Source organism: Callorhinus ursinus, unplaced genomic scaffold (genome assembly GCF_003265705.2).
Source record: "Callorhinus ursinus isolate GAN/ISIS: 27379988/994484 unplaced genomic scaffold, GSC_fseal_2.0 scaffold53, whole genome shotgun sequence".
Classification (NCBI taxonomy): Eukaryota; Metazoa; Chordata; class Mammalia; order Carnivora; family Otariidae; genus Callorhinus; species Callorhinus ursinus.
In genome coordinates this window covers 1,000,257-1,022,087 of record NW_027397115.1, presented here as the reverse complement: position 1 = coordinate 1,022,087, position 21,831 = coordinate 1,000,257, and the positions used below count along the sequence as shown (strand labels likewise).

At 42.2% G+C, this 21,831-nt stretch overlaps 1 protein-coding gene across 2 annotated transcripts in view; it reads right to left on the bottom strand.

The window, feature by feature from the left end:
• PRELID3B (PRELI domain containing 3B) overlaps positions 1–222 on the bottom strand; it is a 10,368-nt gene extending 10,146 nt beyond the window's left edge. Inside the window, exon 1 of one of the 2 annotated variants that reach the window (XM_025853377.2) lies at positions 72–222. In XM_025853377.2, the coding sequence (XP_025709162.1) occupies positions 72–103 (32 nt within the window). In that variant the 5' untranslated portion in view covers positions 104–222. The remainder of the gene's footprint in view (positions 1–71) is intronic. The other variant, XM_073883932.1, reaches the window with a different exon arrangement.
• Between the last annotated feature and the right edge of the window lie 21,609 nt (positions 223–21,831).

Sequence of the window (21,831 nt, the reverse complement as noted above, 5' to 3'; positions counted from 1 at the left end):
GGCCCGAACTGCCCGCCCACTCTGCACTTGCCCCATACGCCCCGCCGACCTGTCCCACGCCCCTAACTTACTCAAAGACGTGCTCTGAAGTCCAGATCTTCATGATGCCGGCAGCCTGCGCGCTAACCGGCAGGCGCTAGGGGACAATGAGGCAAAAAAGCCACACTTGCCCCCGCCCCGCCCCCCAGACACCCCGCCAGCCGCGCAGCGCGCACGCGCCGTCGGGCCCGACGCCAGGGACGTCCCGACGCGCTGCCCCACGCCCTATCCCGGCCCGGGTTTCGCCCCAGCCTAGCGCGCGGCGCAACGAAACTCCGCCCCTTAGCGCCGAGCGCAACGCGCCGGCGCAGTTCCGGGGCAGCGCCCGGGGCCGCCGGCGTAGGCACTGTGCTGCGCAGGCGTGGTACGCGGCCGGCTGCCCGCCCCCTCGCGGGCGGTGCCGGCAGCGCTGACCTCTGCGCAGAGTTGGGCCAGGCCCAGAGGATTTCTGGGCGCACCGGCCATGCCTTTCTCGCGTGCTGGTTCCATTGCGTTGCCAGGCATGTAGACGGGTTCAGTGGACGGGTCCAGTAAGCCCTCCTGCACGGACAGTACTGTGCTGTGTAGTTGAGCAAATGTTCATGGCGCCTCATTAGAACATTCCTACCAACTCTTGTCTTGACATGGACTGTGGGTTCCCAAAGTTACCGAACCAACCAGCCGCCGCCTGTCTCTATTGAGATTGTGGGCATCCCAAAGTCATCCAACCAACCAACTAGCCACCTCCTGTCTCAACCTGGACTGTGAGGTCCCCAAAGTCATCCAACCAACCAACCGGCCACCGCCTGTCTCTATTGAGATTGTGGGCATCCCAAAGCCATCTAACCAACCAACCAACTAGCCACCTTCTCTCTCAGCCTGGACTGTGGGGGCCCCAAAGTCATCCAACCAACCAGCCAATCAGCTCTGTGTTCATTCCTCTTGCCCTCCCAGCAATTATGACCCTGGGTGGGTAGAAGACATAGACACAGAGAAACTACACCAGACACTGTAATCGATGCCCAAATGAAGGGTGTTTTAGGAAGCATGGGTGCTAGTTGAAACGGGAAAATATGGTCCTGAGTTCCTAGGTGGGTCTTATCTCAGATGTCACCCGTGAGAGAGAGCTCCCCTCATCACTTTTCCTTAGAGATCCTCCAAACCCTAGCTCTTCCATCACAACATTCCATTGCATTTTTCTTAGCGTGCATCACTCTCTGAGATTATCTTGTTTATTTGTTTAATGTCCACTTGAATATAAGTCCTTGAAGGCAAGGATCTTGCTCATTTTGCTCAATAAATTATTTTCAGTACCTGGTATATAGTAAAGGCTCAATGATTATTTATTGAAAAATAAAATAATAATTATTTGTGGAATGAATGAATTACTGAAATCATCTAGTTTATCTGTTTAAATTCCACTAGACTGCAAGCTCTCAAGGGTGAGGCTCTTGCCAGACTTATTCAATGATTCCCCCATACCTACATAATAATTATTGGTTGCATAAGTGAGCAAATGACTAAGAAGTGAGGGGCAGGCAGGAATGGCATGTGACATCATATGCAGGTGAGCCTTGTCCAGTGGACAAAGTGCAGAGTCTAGCTTTCAGGTTGAGCCCTCCCTCCCTCTTGTCTCTCCTGCCCCTGTCCCTAACAGAACAATTTGCCATTTTAAATATTGGCTGTGGAGCAAAATCTTTACATCTGGTTACTTAGAAGCCAGTTCAAGGCACTGCCTTATTCTTGTTCCTAGCTCGTTTGATTGCTAAAAACAAATAAAAGCCAGGTTAATTTAGGAGGGAGGATATTTTTTTTTTTTAAATAGCTGAAGTCCTTTATATAGAAAAACAGAAAAAGTACATTAGGCAGGAAGGAAATAATATGGTTGGGTAGTTGCTAAGTGCAATTTGTGGTACCTAGGACTTAAAAAAAAAAAGCCCTGTGGTACTTGGAGTGAATTCTTGGGGAGGTAATGCTTTAAAGGCAGCTGAGAGTGGCTCAGCCTTGATTAAGATGCAAAGTTAATGTTGCCGGGTGTTTAGAACACTGGTTCAGGACCCGACAGCACAGTACAGCCTGTCTCTGGTATTCCTGGAGCTCTGAGAAGCTGTTCACCATCCAGGATTCCTATTCTGTTTATTTTAGAGAATGCTATTCTCCCCTCTAGTTCAAGATTTCTGTTTTTCAAAGTCATGAAAATGAAATGACACCTGTCCTCCACTCATACTGTACCCGTCTATTGATTTTGCTTGCTGCATCTGGAGTGAGTGATGGGGACAGGGGCATGGAAGGATGGAGATTGAGGACCCAAGTATCTTTTCTGTGTGTTTCCCAAAGGTCGAAATAAAACCACCTTGTACTTGGATTTGGAGAGCAAGACCCTAACATAGATTATCTCCCCGATACTCCTTTAGAAACATGCAGAGGAAACAAATGATTGGGTTTTAAATACCTAGAAATTGTATCACTGACTGTGCCTGTCACAAAAACAGGGAAATTATTAGCAGGTCATTACTTTGACTTGATATTAAGTAGGTGACTCCTCTGGTAGTGCTCGCCGCAGGGATGACACCCAATCCCCGGGTCTCCACACCCTTCCCTGTGCCTAGGAATGGAGGGTGGAGCGAGGGAGGGAAGAATGTAGGTGTGATTCCAACCATCAAGGCACTTCCGGCTACGATGCCAAACACAAGTCAAAAAACAGCTAGAAGATATTTAAAGTGAAGTTTGGGTGTTTGGAGCAAAGAGACCACGGCCGTGAACTGCAGTCCCTGGGGCAGCCTTTGCAGAAGATGGTAGGCAGAGCATGAAGCTACAGGGAACTGCTGGTGGTGGGGCCCAGACACACGCCCGGCAGAACAGGTAGATGAGGTCACGTGCCTCAACTTTAACTGGGCCCCAGCTCCTTTCATGTCCTTCCAAACTTGAGTCATTCACATGCCATCTTCACAATTTGCCCAGTCTGACCTGTCCCATTATTACTTAATTTTTTCTATTGGCTTCTTTGCAAAGACACTTATAGAGCTACTATCCACAGAAAATTAGTATTTTTTAAAAAAGATTTTATTTACTTATTTGACAGAGGGAGACACAGCGAGAGAGAGAACACAAGCAGGGGGAGTGGAGAGGGAGAAGCAGGCTTCCCGCGGAGCAGGGAGCCCGATGCGGGACTCGATCCCAGGACCCTGGGATCATGACCTGAGCTGAAGGCAGACGCTTAACGACTGAGCCACCCAGGCGCCCCAGAAAATAGGTATTTTTAAAATATACACTAAATTCCTAACTATTAAAATAAAACAGTAAACCCGTGGGCTCTTACTGTCTGTCTTTCATACACTCCAGGATTGGGAATACCTTACTTTGGGGTCCATCCCCAAGCTTTCTCTATACCCTTTTTAAAAAAGATTTTATTTATTTATTTGAGATAGAGAGGGAGAGAGCAAGCACGAGTGGTGGGGTGGGGCAGGGGTGGGCGCAGAGGGAGAGGGAGAAGCAGACTCCCTGCTGAGCAGGGAGCCCGATGCGGGACTCGATCTCAGCACCCCAGGATCATGACCTGAGCCAAAGGCAGATACTTAACCGACTGAGCCACCCAGGCACTCCTCTCCATACTTTTTTGACTCTTATCTGTCCTCTGCAAATTGCAAATCCTCTGAGCCTCTCGGCAAAGACCTTGATCTCTGCATTCACTGTGAACTTACTCCACTTGCCTCCACTTCTCTTTAAAATGTTTTGTATCCTCATTAATCCTCTGTATTTCTTCTGCACTCAGAAAATGTATTCTTTCGGGGCGCCTGGGTGGCTCAGATGGTTAAGCGTCTGCCTTCGGCTCAGGTCATGATCCCAGGGTCCTGGGATCGAGCCCCACATCGGGCTCCTGGCTCAGCAGGGAGCCTGCTTCTCCCTCTGCCTCTCTCCCTGCTCATGCGCGCGCTCTCTGTCTCTCTCTCTCTCTGTGTCTCTGTGTCTCAAATGAATAAATAAAAAATCTTAAAAAAAAAAAGAAAATGTATTCTTTCTCTCTCTAATATTCTTGCCTTTGCTCCCTTACTCATTCAACAAATAGCCTCAGATCACCTGTTCGAAGCCATCCCTAGCCACATAGAGCTTATACTACACCAGTGGTTCTCAATGGGGGCGATTTCCTCCGGGAGACATGTGGCAATGTCTGGAGACCTTTTTGGTGGTCATATATAGGGAGGGGCTGCTACTGGCATCTAGCAGGTAGAGGCCAGGGATGCTGCTAACACCCTCCAGTGCCCAGGACAGAGACAGTCCCTTGCAACAAAGAAGTAGCTGGCCCCAAATGTCCATAGTGTGGCAGTGTGGAAACCCTGGGCCGTAGCTACCAGGCTCCCAGAATCTGGGCCCAGTCTGTCTGTCTGGACTCAATATTTTGTCGTTCCATCCCTCAACTCAACTGAACCCTTTGGCTGCATCAGTTACTTGCTGTCCTCTAGCCACCCATTTCCACACCCTTGAACTTCGTACATGGTGTTCTCTGGCCAGCATGCACTTTCCCCTTGCTTGCCCTGAAGAGTCTTACTTACATCTTGAGACTGTGCAAATACTCCACTCCTGCGAGTGCCTCGCTGATATGCCTCTTCCAGAGCCCAGCACGGCGCTTTGTTTCTGCCTCGGTGCTCCTGTTGGCGTTCAATATGCATCTTATATTGGTGTGTGTGTCGGGGGGTGTGTGTGTCTACAACTTAGTCTGTTCGGGCTGCTGTAACAAAATACCACAGGCCGGGTGGCTTCTTATTCTCACAGTTCTGGAGGCCAGAGGCCCAGGCCCAGGCCCAGGACGTCAGCATATTCGGGTCGCTGGCTTCTCGCTGAGTCCTCCTGAGGTGGAAGGCCCGAGGGGGCCACTGTGGGGCTCTTTTATAAGAACACTAATCCCATTCTCGAGGACTCCACTTTAGTGACCTAAGCACCTTCCCAAGGCCCCCCTCCTATCAATTTGGGGGGCGGGCGGATACATTCGTTCAAACTATAGCAGCTTCTGTGTTAGAGGGATAAGGAACCTCTTATCTAACTTCTCATTTTTTGAGTCCTGGCTGTAATGTGGCTGCACAGGGAAGCAGGAATCATCAAAACATGAAAATGTTCATGACCAAACCCAGTTACTTACAAACTTGATGTCATCTGAAAACACTAGCCTAGACCCTCACCTGTTGGGCCCCAGTGTTTGCTGATTAGTCTCTCACTAGTTGTCCATGGCTGAAAATGCACCACAAGAGTGAAATGGAAACTCTTGGAGAAGATGCACGATCTCATCAGGTTGCGGAGGGTGATGCACAAGACCTCCGTCACACATGAAACCGTCAGGGGATGACTTCATGTGAATTAAAGCAGTTAGCAACTGAGAAGAGAACACCGACAAGGGATAGATCTCAAAGACAAAGCATGTCCTGAGGCAGTCATTTGAACAGCTAGGGACTGGGGGACACACACATGGGAAAACAAATCAACTCATTGAATATTTCTGTAAGGGTTTCCATTCCTGGATTGAGCCATGAAGTCCAAATGGATTGTGTGGTGCTGTTCCCGGGCTGGTGGGAAAGACTGTGGTAAAAACTAGCCCAGGGGAATGGGGTAGCCGGGTGATGGGCATTAAGGAAGGTACATGTTGTGATGAGCACTGGGTGTTATATGCAACTAATGAATCGTTGAACACTACATCAAAAACTAATGATGGGGCGCCTGTGTGGCTCAGATGGTTAAGTGTCTGCCTTCGGTTCAGGTCATGATCCCAGGGTCCTGGGATCGAGTCCTGCATTGGGCTCCCTGCTCTGCTCTGTGGGGAGGCTGCTTCTCCTTCTGCCTCTCCCTCTCTCTCTCTCTTTCTCTGACTCCCATGGATAAATAAATAAAACATTAAAAAAAAACTAATGTTGTACTATATGTTGGCTAACTGAACATAATAAAAAAAACCCCAAAAAACAAAACAAAAACTAGCCCTTGATTCATTCTGTGTAATAAGAATTTGCATAGAGTTAACAATTCTATCCTAAGTTGTGTGTATCTCATCGTATACATAAATATATAATCATATGTCTCTGTATCACTACATATATGTATATATGTGCATGGGTGTGTATAAAAACTTACTCATCATTTTATATTTCATTTTTCAGGATGAAGCCTCAGCTACACTTTTTGTTTTTCATTATTTACTATGAAATTTCGGTGTTGGTTTTAGGTGGATTCAGTGGGCTTATTGGGCACCAATTATACACTACAAAATGGGGGCTTTCTGAACCCTTCAGGGCTGGGACTGACGTGGAGGCACAGTTCCGGAGGAAGATGCGGGAAGACCTCGGAGTGAGAAGCAAGAAGGGTAGAGGTGGAGGGAGGGGAGGGGCATGTGAGGCATTTCGGGACAGCCTGCTGACAGAGGTCTGTACACACTTCCAGCTCTCCAACTTGATGACCTGAGCAGCCCTCACCAAATGGAGAGCCAGAGTCTGCTTGGCCACAGAATGAGCCAGAGAGGACTGGCCTATGAATCTCAAGCCTGAGACTCCCATGTCTTGTGGCTTCTCTCCCATGTGGGGTGGGGGTGGGGGGGTGGGGGGGGTGGTTCCCACTTGCCCCAGAAGGGGAGAGGGGAGAAAGCAGGAAGAGCCCATGGCTTCCAGGACCCCAGGCCCGCACCCCCCCCACCACCCAATTCAGGGATCTCACATTACTCCTAATTAGGCAAGTGTCTCGAGGCAAATTCAATTTCGTTCCCATTAGCGACTGAAGATTTTGGGTAATTGCGCAGAACTTCCTATCCATATGATTTCCCCCCACCTCTTGTTTACCCAAGTATCTAACCAAATTATGCCTAAATTCCTATCATAAGAAATGAATTTCTTCTCCTGGGAGGACTTTGACTATTCCAGTAACTCCTCACCCTGAGAAATTAAAGGTCATTTCTTCAAGTTGGATCGATTTGTCTTGTTAGTGGTCGCCCCATAACCAGGCAGTCTGTCTTGAAATGGGCACTACCCCCCTGCCAGGCACTTTTGCTGTGGGGAGACTGCCTTGCACGGACTCTCTGCACACAGATCGTAAGCCTGGCCAGAGGTCCTGCCCGGGAGAAGAGAAATGTCACTATTGCCCTGTGACGAGCAGCTTCTGCAGTCCGTTCATGTTCGCCTAGTGTACGCAGTTTGGTCCCCATTACCCCATCAGGAGATGGGACGGTGGAGAAGGTGTGCTGGCCTCACGCCTGCCCGGTGTCTGAAGACCAGAGAAGCCTCAGAGCCACATTTGCGTGGACACACTTAGGAGCTTTTTCCTTTTTCCTTTTTTTAAAACCCTTGTAAAGTACATTTCTTATTTGAAGCCACCCAGACAGCGGCCTGTTGTTTGGTGACCAGGGCCAAAATAGCAAATTAACTCCTTGCTTCTTGTCTCAAAAAGCGAGAGTGGGTACAATCTACGGGGACATTCACCCCCTTTCTGGGAGGCGTAATTAGGTTTGTGAAAGGAGACAGAGGCTGGCTCTTTGTCTGTGGAGCTTGGCAATCTCCTGCATTTTGCTGGAGGCAAATTAGTCCTCTATCTTTGCTGGAGGCAAATGGACCAATTCAGAAACAGATGAGGCCTTGTAGGGGGCTCCCTGCCCAAGTACCCCCATCCACAGGGGACCTTGAAAACAGAGAATTACAAATGCAGCTGCATACTGGCTTGGGTCGGATTCAGACAGCTCCCTTTTGTGTGGCCAGTTCTTGCTTGACTTTATCTTGATGACCTTTCAGATACAACGTTTCAGTGGCCAACAGCGTGAACACGGAGGGAGAGAACAATTACGGCCACAATCCACTTCCTGAAAGCTGTTCAGCTGTCCACGGTTTCAAAAGATCAAACCCCCGGGGTCCATCCCAGTCAATAATGAGTGCCGGGCAGTACTGTGAGATTAATAAATATCTGGTCTTTCTCCAAGGCAGCCTAGAGCACATCGCACATATCCGCTCGTTAGCCAGTGTGACACCTTGCGCAGGAAGGAGGTCAGGTCTATTACTCCCGCTAGTAAATAAGGTGGAGACACAGCAGTGTCTATCCTGTCACAGGCGACTTCCGCTTCTCAGCCTGACTCTCTGGTCACTAGATTACTTGCGTGATGCACTTCCTGGGTGCCGGGTGGTAGGTGGCCAGGCCAGCCGCAGGAGCGCACAAAGGTTTGCAGTCCCAGAGTCTGACCTGCCAGGCTACCCTGGTTCCCCCTGCGAGAAGGGGGGAAGGGAGAGCGCCAGAATGTTTTCCACCTGACCGGAAGTGCGATGAATGCCTGCTGGATTCTATTCAGAGAATTGGGGTAGAGTCAACTTTTCCTTTATTACCCTCTTCTTAAGAGGTCCATTGTGCAGAAGTGTGATGTTCTGGGTACATTGTAAGAATTGTATTAAAAGTGAACACAAAAGGATGGAAAGGTGGAAGAAAAGTCAGTTGTTTGCCATGAACCATCTTGTAAGAGCTGATCGGGCCCTTTCAAAAAAAAAAAAAATACATTCGTTCATTGTCAAGACTCAGTTCCCAGTACAGAAAGACAGCGTCATGGTGTGGGGTACGCTGAGGAGCTTATGAGCATGTGATTAGAAGGTTCTTGAATATGGGTCCAATAGGAATATTTGGATGGTATTTTTCCAAAGCCCTGGGGGTCGGCAACACCAAACAGCAAGTGCCTGGGCGCCAGCAGGTAGCTCTCCTCTACTCACCTGGGAGTCTGTTGCCTTTTGTGTTGCCATGATATACCCAGACTGGTTGATTCAGGCACTTAATGAAAGGAAGACTAAACTGGCTTATTGGCACCAAGATGGAAACCAGAACACTGTGGAAGCACAGCCTTGATGCACCTGAGCATCATGTTGGGAAATCTGTAGGAAGAGATGCTATAGAGATATCCACTCCCATTCACAGCATATGTTCTCCTACCTCCTCCCAAACAAAACAAAAGAGTGTGACCTTTCTATCTTTATGGGTGCTCCTTGACTGACTGAGAGAACAGAAGTTCTGTTCATATTCAACATCATGTTGGAAATTTGCCAAGTGAGTTTTCCATGAAGTATAAACTGAATGCATACCATTCTAGACTACAAAGCAAACGAAACCCCAGCATTTAGGTTTGGAGGGGTACAGAGCCCTGCAAGAAGGGGTTTGATCTTCGTTCTGGGGAGAGCACTGGACAGAGGGAACAGTCTGGAGAGAAGGTCTGTCTCCTTCCCAGCTATATGTCAATTGCTTAGCCATGACCAAGCACAGTGCCAGATATCAAGTAGCACAATTGTTGAGTGAGTAAAGGAATGATAGAAAGTCAAACCCCAGCAGCAGGTGATGCCATGTCTTATTTATCAAGGGGGTCAACAAGAGTGTAGACAGGCTTTTGAAACTGGACGATTCCCAGAACTGGGAACTTGCAAGGCACACCGTGAAGGTCCTTAAGCTGGAAAGAGTGCAAGGGTCCTGGGGGAGAAGCAGCACGTGCCCGAGTCTTCTCCACGCCCCCCCCCCCGCCAGCAGGTCTATGGGTCAGTCTCAGAGGCTGGTCTTCCAGGCCAGAGCAAAGAGAAGCAGAGGCAGGAGCCCAGCTGGTAGCTCAGAGCAGGCCTGGAGGGAGGGATGTGCCCACAGCCCAAACTGTCTTCGTTTGAAAGAACAGCCGTTTGCCTGGGCCTAAGGCCGGGAAGAAAAGGCTGAGCCATATGTCCTTAGTAAATCAGTGCGCGGCCCTATTAGAAGGCGTGCCTGAGTGATTGATGGGAAAATAACCAGGCAGCCCTGCATACTGCTCTACCCGTGTACTGCAAGTTTGTTTAATGCCGAGATGTACCGCCATCCCCCCTGCCCCTGCCACTCCCATGTTTCATCAGAGAAATAGTTGACAAATGCATGTACTCTAACCATTGTGGAAGAGAGGAAAGTAAGACATTTTCTTGGGGGCTAAGACTGCAAAGTGAAGCATTAGCTCCAACAGAAAACATCCCCTTTTATGGTCTTTATGTTACTTTGAACAACAATGAAAATGTTTATGAGTACTTGCAGGCTGATATATCATAATGAAATCTTACAATCACATAACCCTTTCTTCCAAACACTTCAGACACCTAGCAGATGGGGAAACAGAGGTACCAGAACCCATGTGTTGACAATTTTTGGAATGCAGTGAAGTAAAACTGTGTCTGCATATCCAGGCTTTTTGCTTTTCTGAGTTGTCTCATCACTAAGAGTAATAGTGTTGAAAATGCCTTCTGTAAGAAGTAATTTCAGAGGTTTCTCATTTCTTCAAATGGCATTGACTGTAACTCTGAATAAGATGAAACCCTCAAATAATTTCGGTTATTTACATTGGCCAACTGATGTCTCAGCATGGATACATTCAGGTATTTACATTTTTAACAGGACTTATCAGCACATAGCATTGGTTGTATAGCTACTAAAATTTTACTTTGGGTGATTGTGATTTATTTGAAAAGATATAGATCCTTTAAAGTTTTATTTAAAATTAGTTGAAAATACAGAAGTTAATAGCTTTCTTTCATACCAGCAAAGATAATTTATAAGCAATGATGAAAATTTTTCATTCAAAATAACCTAAAATATGAGATCCTGGAAGAAATCTTAACAAGAGACATATAGGAACTATAGGAGGAGAATCATAATAATTTCAGAGAAATGTAACAGGAAACTTGAGTAAAGGAAGACGTACCACGCTCCTGGGCAGGAAGATTGAATGTTTCGATGTTGTCAGTTTCCCCCAAATTAGCTTAATGAAATTCCAATCAAAATCCCAATAGGATGCTATTTTTGTCACAATCACACCTGATGGAGTGATTCCAGTGTTCATTTGGAAAAATAAATGAGTGAGAATAGCCAAGAAAGTTTTGAAAAAGCAAAGAGGGGGGCGCCTGGGTGGCTCAGTCAGTTCAGCATCCGACTCTTGATTTTGGCTCAGGTCATGATCTCAGGGTCATGGGATCGGGCGCCACATTGGGCTCCACACTGGGTGTGGAGCCTACTGAAAAAAAATAAAAGGCAAAGAGGAAAATTTGATCTACCATATATTACAACATATTATCCAGTTACAGTAGCTAAAATAGTGTACTGGGCAAATAGAATATAAAAAAATAAAATAAAATAAAATGTCTAAAAAAATAGGTACTAGACAAAAATGGGTAGAAAGAAATGCATAGTTTTAAAATTAACTTAGGATATATGATACTTTATCGTTTGATTTCAACTGGCATTTCACATCCAAGCGGAAAGGCTAGATTAGCAAATAAATGGTGTTGGGACAGTCCATTAAATACTTGGAAAAGAAACCCAGAAAGTTGTATTATCTCAGGCTATATACCTAAACCAATTCGAGACTGATTAAAGAAGTAAATATTAAAAATCTAATTATTCATACAGATTCAACTGAATAAATAAGACTGATTCACAAGCATGGAAACATCAGAAATAAAATTAAAAGGAAAATGTAGGAAAATATTTACCACAAATATGATGAAGAGTTAGTTTTCTTAATATATTAAAAAACTCATATGAACTACTGAAAAGTCACTAAAAACCCTTTGGAAAATAAAAATATCATGAACAGACAATTGGTAGAAAAAGTGCAAATAGTTAATAGATGTGAAAAATGCTCACCAACTATGCTGGTGATCCAACAAACGTAAACTAAAACAGTATACCATGTTTGGCCTACTAACTTAACAACAATTAGAATATAGCTCTTGTTCAGAGTTGGTGAGTGTGAAGTGAAGTAGGCACTCATACACTTCTGTTGAAAGTATGAATTGGTACACTCTTTCTGGAGAGCAATTTAGCAATGTTATTCAGAACCTTAAACATTTCTCTTTGTCCCTGTGACTCCCAATGAAGGAATCTACTGCAACAGAATATCCAGGAATTTGGACAAAGATCTAGATCTCAAAATTATTTGTATTTAACGTAAAATTGGAAAAACTCAAATGTTCAAAGAATGATTTATTGGTTGGATCGTGAAGGAAAAAAAGTAGTCTTTCAAGGGGAGGGAAGAGGTAGGAGGAAATTCTAGGGAGAAAGAAGATTGTAGGTGTTCTTAGGGGTGTGGGAAGTTCACTGCATGGCCAGTTTGGAGACGGCAGTGTGCTTTGTCAGGGCTGATGCGGGGCACGTATGGGGAGTAGGAGAAGGTGGAGAAGGTGGGGCTCAGAAGCTCCTGTATAGTTGTCTGTCTCCCCTGTGAGAATTTAAGATGCAGGAGTCTGTGTTGGTCATTTATATATCTTCCCAAGTTTCTTTTTCTTTTTGACGATTTTATTTATTTATTGGAGAGAGAGAGAGAGAGCATGAGAGGGGAGGAGGAGCAGAGCGAGAGGGAGGAGTAGAGGAAGAGGGAGAAGCAGGCTCCCTGCTGAGCCAGGAGCCCGATGTGGGGCTCGATCCCAGGGCCCTGAGATCACGACCTGAGCTGAAGGTAGACGCTTAACCAACTGAGCCACCCAGGCACCTCTCTTCCAGAGTTTCTATTAGGTGCTTGATAAGTGTCTGTTAGTTAATAAATAAATTGCTTTCTTTCAGGTGTTGAGTAGCTTTGAGTTACGTTACTGAGCTGTGTTGTTACTCTATAGCCAATGAAAATCCAGCAAAGTTTCTTAGGAAGAAAATAAAGACTCTTCCCAAGTAACTTGATTGCTTTATGACATGTATCAAATGATATTTTAAAACAGACTCATTTGGACTTCAGTCAGTAGGGGGTGCACCAATGCTGGACATTCCAGGATTAATAAAGAATAATGCTTGTTTGTTAATCTTACAGTTCTTCATCCTGGCTACTGTTTCTCCTCTGTGCCTCACTCCTTCTTATCCATCTCCCACAATGTTTTTATTTCTCACAACTACACACACTACTAGTGGATAAGTAATGCCTCAAAACTACCAGTTACAAAACTTGTTTTAAAAAGAGACTTAATCTGGGGCACCTGGGTGGCTCCGTCATTGAGCGTCTGCCTTTGGCTCAGGTCATGATCCCAGGGTCCTGGATCGAGCCCCACATCGGGCTTCCTGCGCGGCCGGGAGCTTGTTTCTCCCTCTCCCACTCCCTCTGCTCATGTTTCCTCTCTAGCTGTCTCTCTCTCTCTCTCTCTGTCACATAAATAAATAAAATCTTAAAAAAAAGAGAGTTAATCTAATATTGCTATTTATTATAGTTGTTAAAAGTAAGTGTGACATTTTTAAGAAATTGGTGTTAAATGGAGAAGGATTTAAATTATGCTTATCATTTACTCAGGACAAACTTTCCATCAGAATAGGTGAGGAAGTACTAGAAAAAAGTGTAGGTGATAATTCGATGATTTATGTGAACACTAATACTATAATTGGAGAAAGAATAATAGTGACCTTTAGAGAAAGGATATTTTATAAAGCATTCATTAACAAGAAGGATTTGGCTTTTGGAACATTTTTTTCTCAAAGTCCCTTAATGAAATAGAATTAATAAAATGCTATGGTTTATTGAAATTTCAAAAAAAGGACAGAAAACTGTGGAGTTGTGTAGAAGAATTGAGGGGAAAGTAAGATGATTTTATATATGGCTTTTTTGGGGGACAAAAAAGAACTTGAATGGTAAATTTAAAATATGATGATTATAGCTAAAAATATTGTACCAGAATAATAAGTCTTGAGACCAAAACTAAGAAATAGGAATCATCACCTGGTGGAAGATAAATGAACAGCTATAGAACTCAAGAAAACACAACCCAAATAGAAAAAGGGAGCTAATTGTGGTGGTGATGGTGGGGGAGTTTGGAAACTTGAAGTGCTTAAATTTCATTAGAAAATGCTGTGCTCTTTTGGAATGATGATATAGGGAGGACCAGGGATCTTCTCCCCTTTAATTCTTTTAAAATGCTTTTAAAGTGGCTTAAAAGAAATATCAGCTATGAAAACGATCACTCAGGTGAATCAAATTCAATCAAAAGTTTAAAAACTTTTATAGAAGGAAAAAGAATGAAACTAAAACAAGAAGAAAAACACCATGTGGAAATTCCTGTAAAAGGCAAAGATGCTCAAAAGGGATTCTAAAAGATATTTCAACATGGTGCTGCTCATGAATAACATACTTATAAAAAGTCACACGGACAACCTAAAAATAAAAGTTTCCATAAAGATATGGCAATGATAATAAAAATAGGAAAGCAAAGGCTGCAATAACGATATCAAGTAATTCAAGATAAAACATAGGAAGTGAAATAAATGGGTGGTTATACAGAGATAAACACTGTACCTACTTAAGATATAATAACTGTCAATTTATATGCACCTAATAACATAGCAACAAAACACACAAAGCAAAGAATATAAGAACTTCCTGTAGAAACTAGCAAAAATTCAGTTATAGGGGAGCATTACGTTCCTTATAATCAAAACCATGACAAGTAAAGTAAACAAAGTTCTGTAGTTTATACATGAGGTATAATGTCTTTAGAATTACTTGAAGAACACTTAACAAACTTCTCACTTCCTAGTTTACATAAAATTGAATGAATAAACTTCACCAGAGGTTATATAGGCTATTGTAACCAAAATGCAAGTAAAAATTGAAAATAAAAGTCTTAAGAACCATCAAAAAAAATATTATTTTGATATTTTGAAATAATCTCTTAAAGAGCAACTGGGACAATGGGAAAATCAAGAACTCAGTAACAGATATTTAGAAAATAATAATAATATACTACATATCAAAATCAATTGTTAGAGAAATGTTAATAAAACTGTAAATGTTTTATTGTTAAAATTAAAAAGAGAAAGTCAATAAATAATTCAACTTAATATTGCAGAGAATAAAAAACACAAAGAAATAAAAATATAAAGTCATAAGTTGGAAAGTAAAAAATAAGGTCAACAAAAGCAAGAGTTGATTCTTTAAACTTTATTAATATAGACAAATTCTGCTAAGTCTAATAGAGAAACTAAAAAAATAAAAATAGAAATTAGAACAGAAATAGAAATGTATTGAAATAACTATAAGAAATAACTATAAGTATGTTACTGTATTTGTAATTCTCAAAGAAATGGGTAATTTCATTCAAAATAAAAATTCCTAAAGTTGATGCAAGACAAAGAAAATCTTTATAGATGGGTAACAGTAGGGGAAAATCAGAAAGTCATAAAAAACTATTACAGTGTCAAGACAAAAGTCTCTGAATCTCAGTGAATTTTTAAAAATAATTTAAGAAATAGATAATACTATGTTATAAAGAGTATTCCTGAGAGAGGAACACCTACTATACTTCTGATAAGGATAAGCACTCCATACAAGCAGTAAATGTCTTGAATATAGATGGGAAAATCTTTTTTTTTTTTAAGATTTTATTTATTTATTTGAGAGAGAGAGAACATGGGGGGGAGGGTCAGAGGGTGAAGCAGACTCCCCGCCGAGCAGGGAGGCCGACATGGGACTCGATCCAGGGACTCCAGGATCATGACCCGAGCCAAAGGCAGTCGCCCAACCAACTGAGCCACCCAGGCGCCCTAGATGGGAAAATCTTAAATAAATTCTTATCAAATGGGCATTGCATTATAAAGTTAAATGTATCCTTGACATGCAAGGATGGTTCAATTACAAAGTGTTATAAGACTCAGTGAATTAAACAAAAATCCGCACATATAGTCATTCCCATACATGCTGAAAAGTAATTTAAAAAAATTGACACAAATTCCAAGTACACATTTTTTAAAGAAAGGATTAAAAGTATATTTTCTTAAAATATTATGAAAATTTTTTTTAACCAAGAGACAATGTTTTAGTCAATGAACAACCCTAGAGACAATTCTTTAAAAGCAGAATAAAATTAGATGATGCCTTAATTTAATATTGTTTTGAAGGTATGTTCAATAAATTAAGAACCAAAATTAAGGCATAAGAAAAATGCATGTTGGGCCCCTAGAGACAAAATATCCAATTTCAAGTGACAAAAAGTGTAAATAGACCTGCAAAATGTTGTCAGATATAAGAAATGTCTATAATCAATAGCATTCTAATGTACCAGCATTAGCATCTCATTAATTATAACAAAAAGAAATTACAATAGGAAAATTAATTATATATGTATTACTTAGGAATAAAATTAACAAGAAATAGACTATGAAAAATAATGAAAAATTTACTGGGAAGCACAAAAGAAGACAATGGAATGCAGAGCAATGCTGTGTTCTAGAAGAGAACAAATTTCCAAGGATGATAGTTCTTCACAAGCTGAATTAAAATCCCTAGGTAATGTTAAATAGAACAAACAAATGAAAACAAAGAAAATAATTATAAAATTCATTAGGATAAAAAGATCATAAAAATACAAACGATTTAAATAAATGGAAACTAGCTCAGATGGCAGAGGTGGATTTACCATGAAGCTAATGAATGTTAAATTCTCATGGTTTTTGTAAATTTTACAAAAGTAAATATATTCCCCTTATATTTTTCTGTCCCCCAAATTGTATAAGCTCCCCAAATTGTATAAGATGCTACAATATTTTATTCTACCATGCCAGATATAAAATTATGTTATAAATCTAAAATAATTTAAAAAATTATCCAAGTGGTATAGAAAAACAAATCAATAGAAGGGGGGGCTAGAAATAAACCCACTGATATGTAAATTTTAGCTATATGAGAAAGTGTCACAAAAATGTGATGAATGAATGAATAATTTAATATATGGTTTTAGGTAACATTCTAGGTGAGGTCCAAAATATTAGCAACAGTATGATAGGGGCATGAGAACAGATGCTGGCCTTTCCCACCAGGTGCCACTGTATAGGTGGGTGTGAACTTGATCTAGCTCTGGCTTAATTAAATTAGGAAATTGGGAAATACACTCTAGATCCATATCCTATTTTTTAAAAAAAGATTTTATTTATTTATTTGAGAGAGAGAGCACAAGCAGGGGGGAGGGACAGAGAGAGAGAGGGACAAGCAGACTCCCCGCTGAGCAGGGAGCCCTATGCGGGGCTCGATCCCAGAACCCTGGGATCAAGACCTGAGCTGAAGGCAGATGCTTAACTGACTGAGCCACCCAGGTGCCCCTAGATCCATATTCTATACTATATTGAACTCCGGATGGATTAGCACATTACACAAAAGGTATTTGATTCTAGATATTTAGAAGATATTTAGAAGAGGGACACAACTTTCTAAGGGCTGAAACAATATAGGAAACAGAACATTTGACTATGAGACTGTATACCACTTTCATAAAATGAAAATCAACAAAATCCAAAAGGAAACAATTATCTCAGGAAAAGTGTGGGAGTCAAATATGACAAAGGGTTAATATTTAAGGAAGCCACTTCAATATGCCAATAAAATGAAAAGTCCAATAAACAAAGAGACAAAGTTCATAAGTGGACCATATGCACAAATGTGGAGAGTAAACAAACACAGGAAAAAGTGTTGGGCTTCCACATGAATTAAAGAAATGCTAAATAAGATAGCTTTAGGTGCTGTTAAAACAGTTCACATGAGCAAAAACGTTTAAGATTGGGGTGCCTGGCTGGCTCAGTCGGTAGAGTGTGCAACTCTTGATCTTCGAGTCGTGAGTGCCAGCCCCAGGCTGGGTGTGGGGATTACTTAAAAATAAAATCTTTGGGGCGCCTGGCTGGGTCAGTAGGTAGAGCCTGCTACTGTTGATCTCAGTGTTGTGAGTTCGAGCCCCAGGATGGGTGTAGAGATTACTTTAAAAAATAAAATCTTAAAAAATAAAAATAAAATAAAATCTTTAAAAAAGATAATGCCTATTGTTGGTACAGTTGTAGTTACACAGGTAACTGTGTATGCTACATATAATAATATCTTTCAAACAGAAATAAAAGGAATATATCAGCAATATGAAAAATAGAATAATAAAAATGTGTCTGCCTCTTTATAATCTTACATCTGGGAAAAACCACAATTCATGAAGAGGATATGGAATGTTAAGTCAGAAATTCTAGGACTGATTCCGGATTCTAATATTTTCAAGCTGAGTGATCTGGGGAATGGTGTTTACTTTCTGTCCCCCAGTTTCCTCATTTGCAAAGATGAGATTTTCATATGTACCTCACAGGGTTGCAGTGAGAGTTAAAAGCAATGGTGTGCATGCAAACTGAAAAGTCCTGCATTTCCATGGCACTTTGTACCTTTGTGCATGAGCCTCAGTTTCCTTATCTGTAACATGGAAACAATAATACCTATCTCACAAGTTCCTTGGGATAATGAAACCAGATAACACATGCATTTTTTCATTGAACGACCAGGGTCCAGTCCAGTAGTCAGAGGGTGAATAAGGCAAGCCCAGTTAGTCATTCCATGTCCAAGTGGACCTGTGTCCAGGGACAAGCTTGTCCTGTGGTGATCATGTTGCGGGTCTCAACAAACACAAACACGCCAAAATTAGCAGTTCTGATGGTGGTGCAGACTGCTCTCCATGCTCCTCCAAGGAGATTTCACATTTGCATTCCCTTTCTGTGTCCTCTGCGTAGAACAGGGGCTCAAATTAATATTCCACCATTGGATGGATGGACAAATACATGTATAAATGTTTACAGGAGGAGGGCAATTGTTTTAATGAATGATCTGAAGTCCCCTAAATGCCCAATACAAGAGAAGTGGCTGAGCAAACAGTGTTGTAATCACTCAATGGAAGAGTCTGCAGCCATTAAAATGGAAAATTATGAGGATCACGAAAGATGGAAAAATATTTGATATAATATTACATGGGGAACAAAAGCAGAATACAAAACAGCATATACTTCCCAATTACAGCTACATGTCCAAAGTGAAAGCAGATATTGAAAATAAACATTTTTATTACAGTAGAGGGGTTCTGGGTGAATTTAAAAAATTCTTTTAATGATTTGAAATATTAGGTATGCAAGAAAATAACAATAAGAAAGAAAATGGTTGTACAGAGAGAAAAAATAGATAATTTTATTCAATTTTTTTTTTTTGCTTAAGTATAACTTACAAAGAGTAGAGTGCACTTGAGTGTACTCTCAATGAATCTTTACACATCTATACATCCCTTAACCTCCACCCAGATCAACTCATAGAATATTAAAACCGGGTAATTTTAAACAGGAAAAAGAGTTTTGGTGTTTACTGTGATTGGTGGAGGGAAAACTAACAGTATTATTTTGCAGAAATCTATCACTGTGTTACGAATGGGGACGATACAATGTTACAATGTGTAAAATCTGCAGAGACTCTAGCTCCCATTTTTAGATGGAGTTGGGAAGTTGAGAGATTTCCCAAGGCAAACAATGTGAGCAGACTTCCCCCCCCCTTTTACGCTAAAAGGCCCAAATGGAAGAAAAATCACTTCAGAATGATTACATATAATATGCATAACTGCAAATCTGACACCACCAAGGTAATAGGCCTAACCTCCCTTTTCCGTGCAGCAAGATAAACAAAGCAACACAAAAATTCAACTGGAAATAGGACTCTGGAATGCTTCCCTCATCTCCTCCCCGCACCCCGCCCCCCCAGTTTGGGTGAGAAAAGATGGGAATGGCAGGGAAGCGGCGGGGGAGGGGTGCGAGGGGGCTCTGCCCGTCCTTGCCTCGGTTTCCCCCAGGCTCAGAGGCCCCGCAGCGACCTCCCCCCCGCCCCAACCCCGCCGCTCCTCGCAACTGCCAGCCAGGAGCACTGCGGCGTCCGCCCGCCTTCCGGTGGGTGATTGGCGGGGGCCGGGGGCCCGAGTCTTTCTGGCCTCTGCGGGCGCTTCCGCAGACCCCCCTCCGCAAGGCGGGGGCGGGCGCTGCGGCTGAGTCACCGCCGCGGGAGGGGCGCGGGTCAGGGACCCTGACGTCAGGCCCGGAGCCAGTCTTTAAAAATAGTGAAATGCTCTGTGAATCAAAATGATCCGATGGGGAGAAAACAAGCGGGCGATGGAAGGTCATATTGCTTCCTACAAGTAATTTATCCTCGACCTCAAGCCAGCAGAAGTTACAGATCGAAATAGACCGAAGGGCCTTAGGTATCCAGAAACTCATCAGAAGCAGTCAGAGTGAACTTAATAACAACCCAAGGATGTCTTGAGAGGGTGGGGAATAGCGAACACGCCTGGCCCCCTTCCCGGTCTCAGTAACCTAAGCAGGCGGGATGACCGGTTCCTGCTTTAGGGATAGATAACATAGGTCTGGTGGATCCTTACTCAGAAATCGTGTGGGGTCAGGGTATCAGTGGGTATGGACGACAGAGCCTTCATTGCTCAAGCTGTCCAAGTTAATCCCAAAGATAAAAGGATCCAAGTATGTTTTGTGATTACGTAACGTGCCCAGACTTGAACGGCCAGGTGGTTTATTCATACATGGCTCGCATGGCAGATATTCAACCTGCCTTGAGCAGTACCAGCTTTAATTAATTTAATTGGTTTTCTTCTTTTGATGGAAAATAGAAATGCATTAGTTAACTAATATTCCAGATAACCCCACTCGCACCCAAGGAAAGTGTCTGTGAATTCTACATGATGAGGTGGCTAAGTTCTTGAGTGGATGCTCCTGTACAAGCATATAATCACAAAAATAATCTTTAAACAGTACCAAAGCTGGACATGCTGCTGGCATTTAATAAATCCTAAATAACTAGTCAGACCACATCAGTAGCTCTAAATTCAAAAATCAATTCTGTAACATTAATAATAAAAATCACCTGTGGGAATTAGGTTTTTTGCTTTCTTTTAGTGATTCACAAGCTTGTGGTAATAAATGCAAAAATAGGATTTACCCACTGCATAAAAAATGTTCTATTTATAAAAACCAAGCAAGGCCAATAACTAAACACTGTATTGCTTTAAAGCATAGTTTTAAATTTTAGTCTCTTGATAAAATTAGCTAGCTCTAATTTTTAAAATGATAAATAGTACAGGAAAGACTAGAGGACCCATTTAAAAAACAAAACAAAACACCTGAAGCAACTTGATAACAAAAACAAGTTAATTTCAGTTTCTGTTGTTCGTCTTTACATATTATCAAGATGTTGCCATAAATTATAAGATGGAGGTAGCCGCATGGTTTTAATGAAGCCCATTCTGGGTTCATTGCATGTACATTTTATCCATATGACAAAACATCAATGTAGAATTAAGTAATATACCAGCAAAGGGATACAGAAAATAAGAACGCTTTATTTTACCCTTTCTTTTCTCCCACTGCACTGAGTACTATCAGTGAGTTGCAAATGAGGGACAGCTACCAGTATTAATTTATGCTGTTGAGTACAGCTGGAATAATTTATAACAATAAAGGCTGCTAACAAATGGTTGCAGGGAAAATCCAGCTCCATCTGTATAGATAGAGGCATAAATACATCGGAAACTTCGGCTGGGATTACAAAATGATGAGTATGAAGCATAAAAAAGCTTTAGGTTGCATTACATTTTTAAAAGACAATTATCTGGATATCAAGGAAGGTAAAGAATCTGACTGTATGACTGGACATTGTGACTCTAATTCTCTAATTACCACCAACCTGATTTGTAATGGTCTAGGGGGGCGAAAAAGATAATTGTTTCTTCAAACGAAGCCTCATGACTTCTCAGAGGGAAGCCACATTCTGTGTCCCACGGTAGAGGAGAGTCTTTGCCCTTTTCTCTCAAAGGGATTCAGAAGCATAAAACAGATTTATGATAAATAGACAGCTATTATATTGAAACAAGTTGGAGTCTGCAATGAGTTAGAATGATTTAAAAAGGAAGTATTTAAAAAAAAAACAGGCTTATATCCTTTCCAAGCTATTTTGAACAATTGATTCCATCTATTAGATGAAAAATTTCAACCTTTAATATCACTAAAGGATAA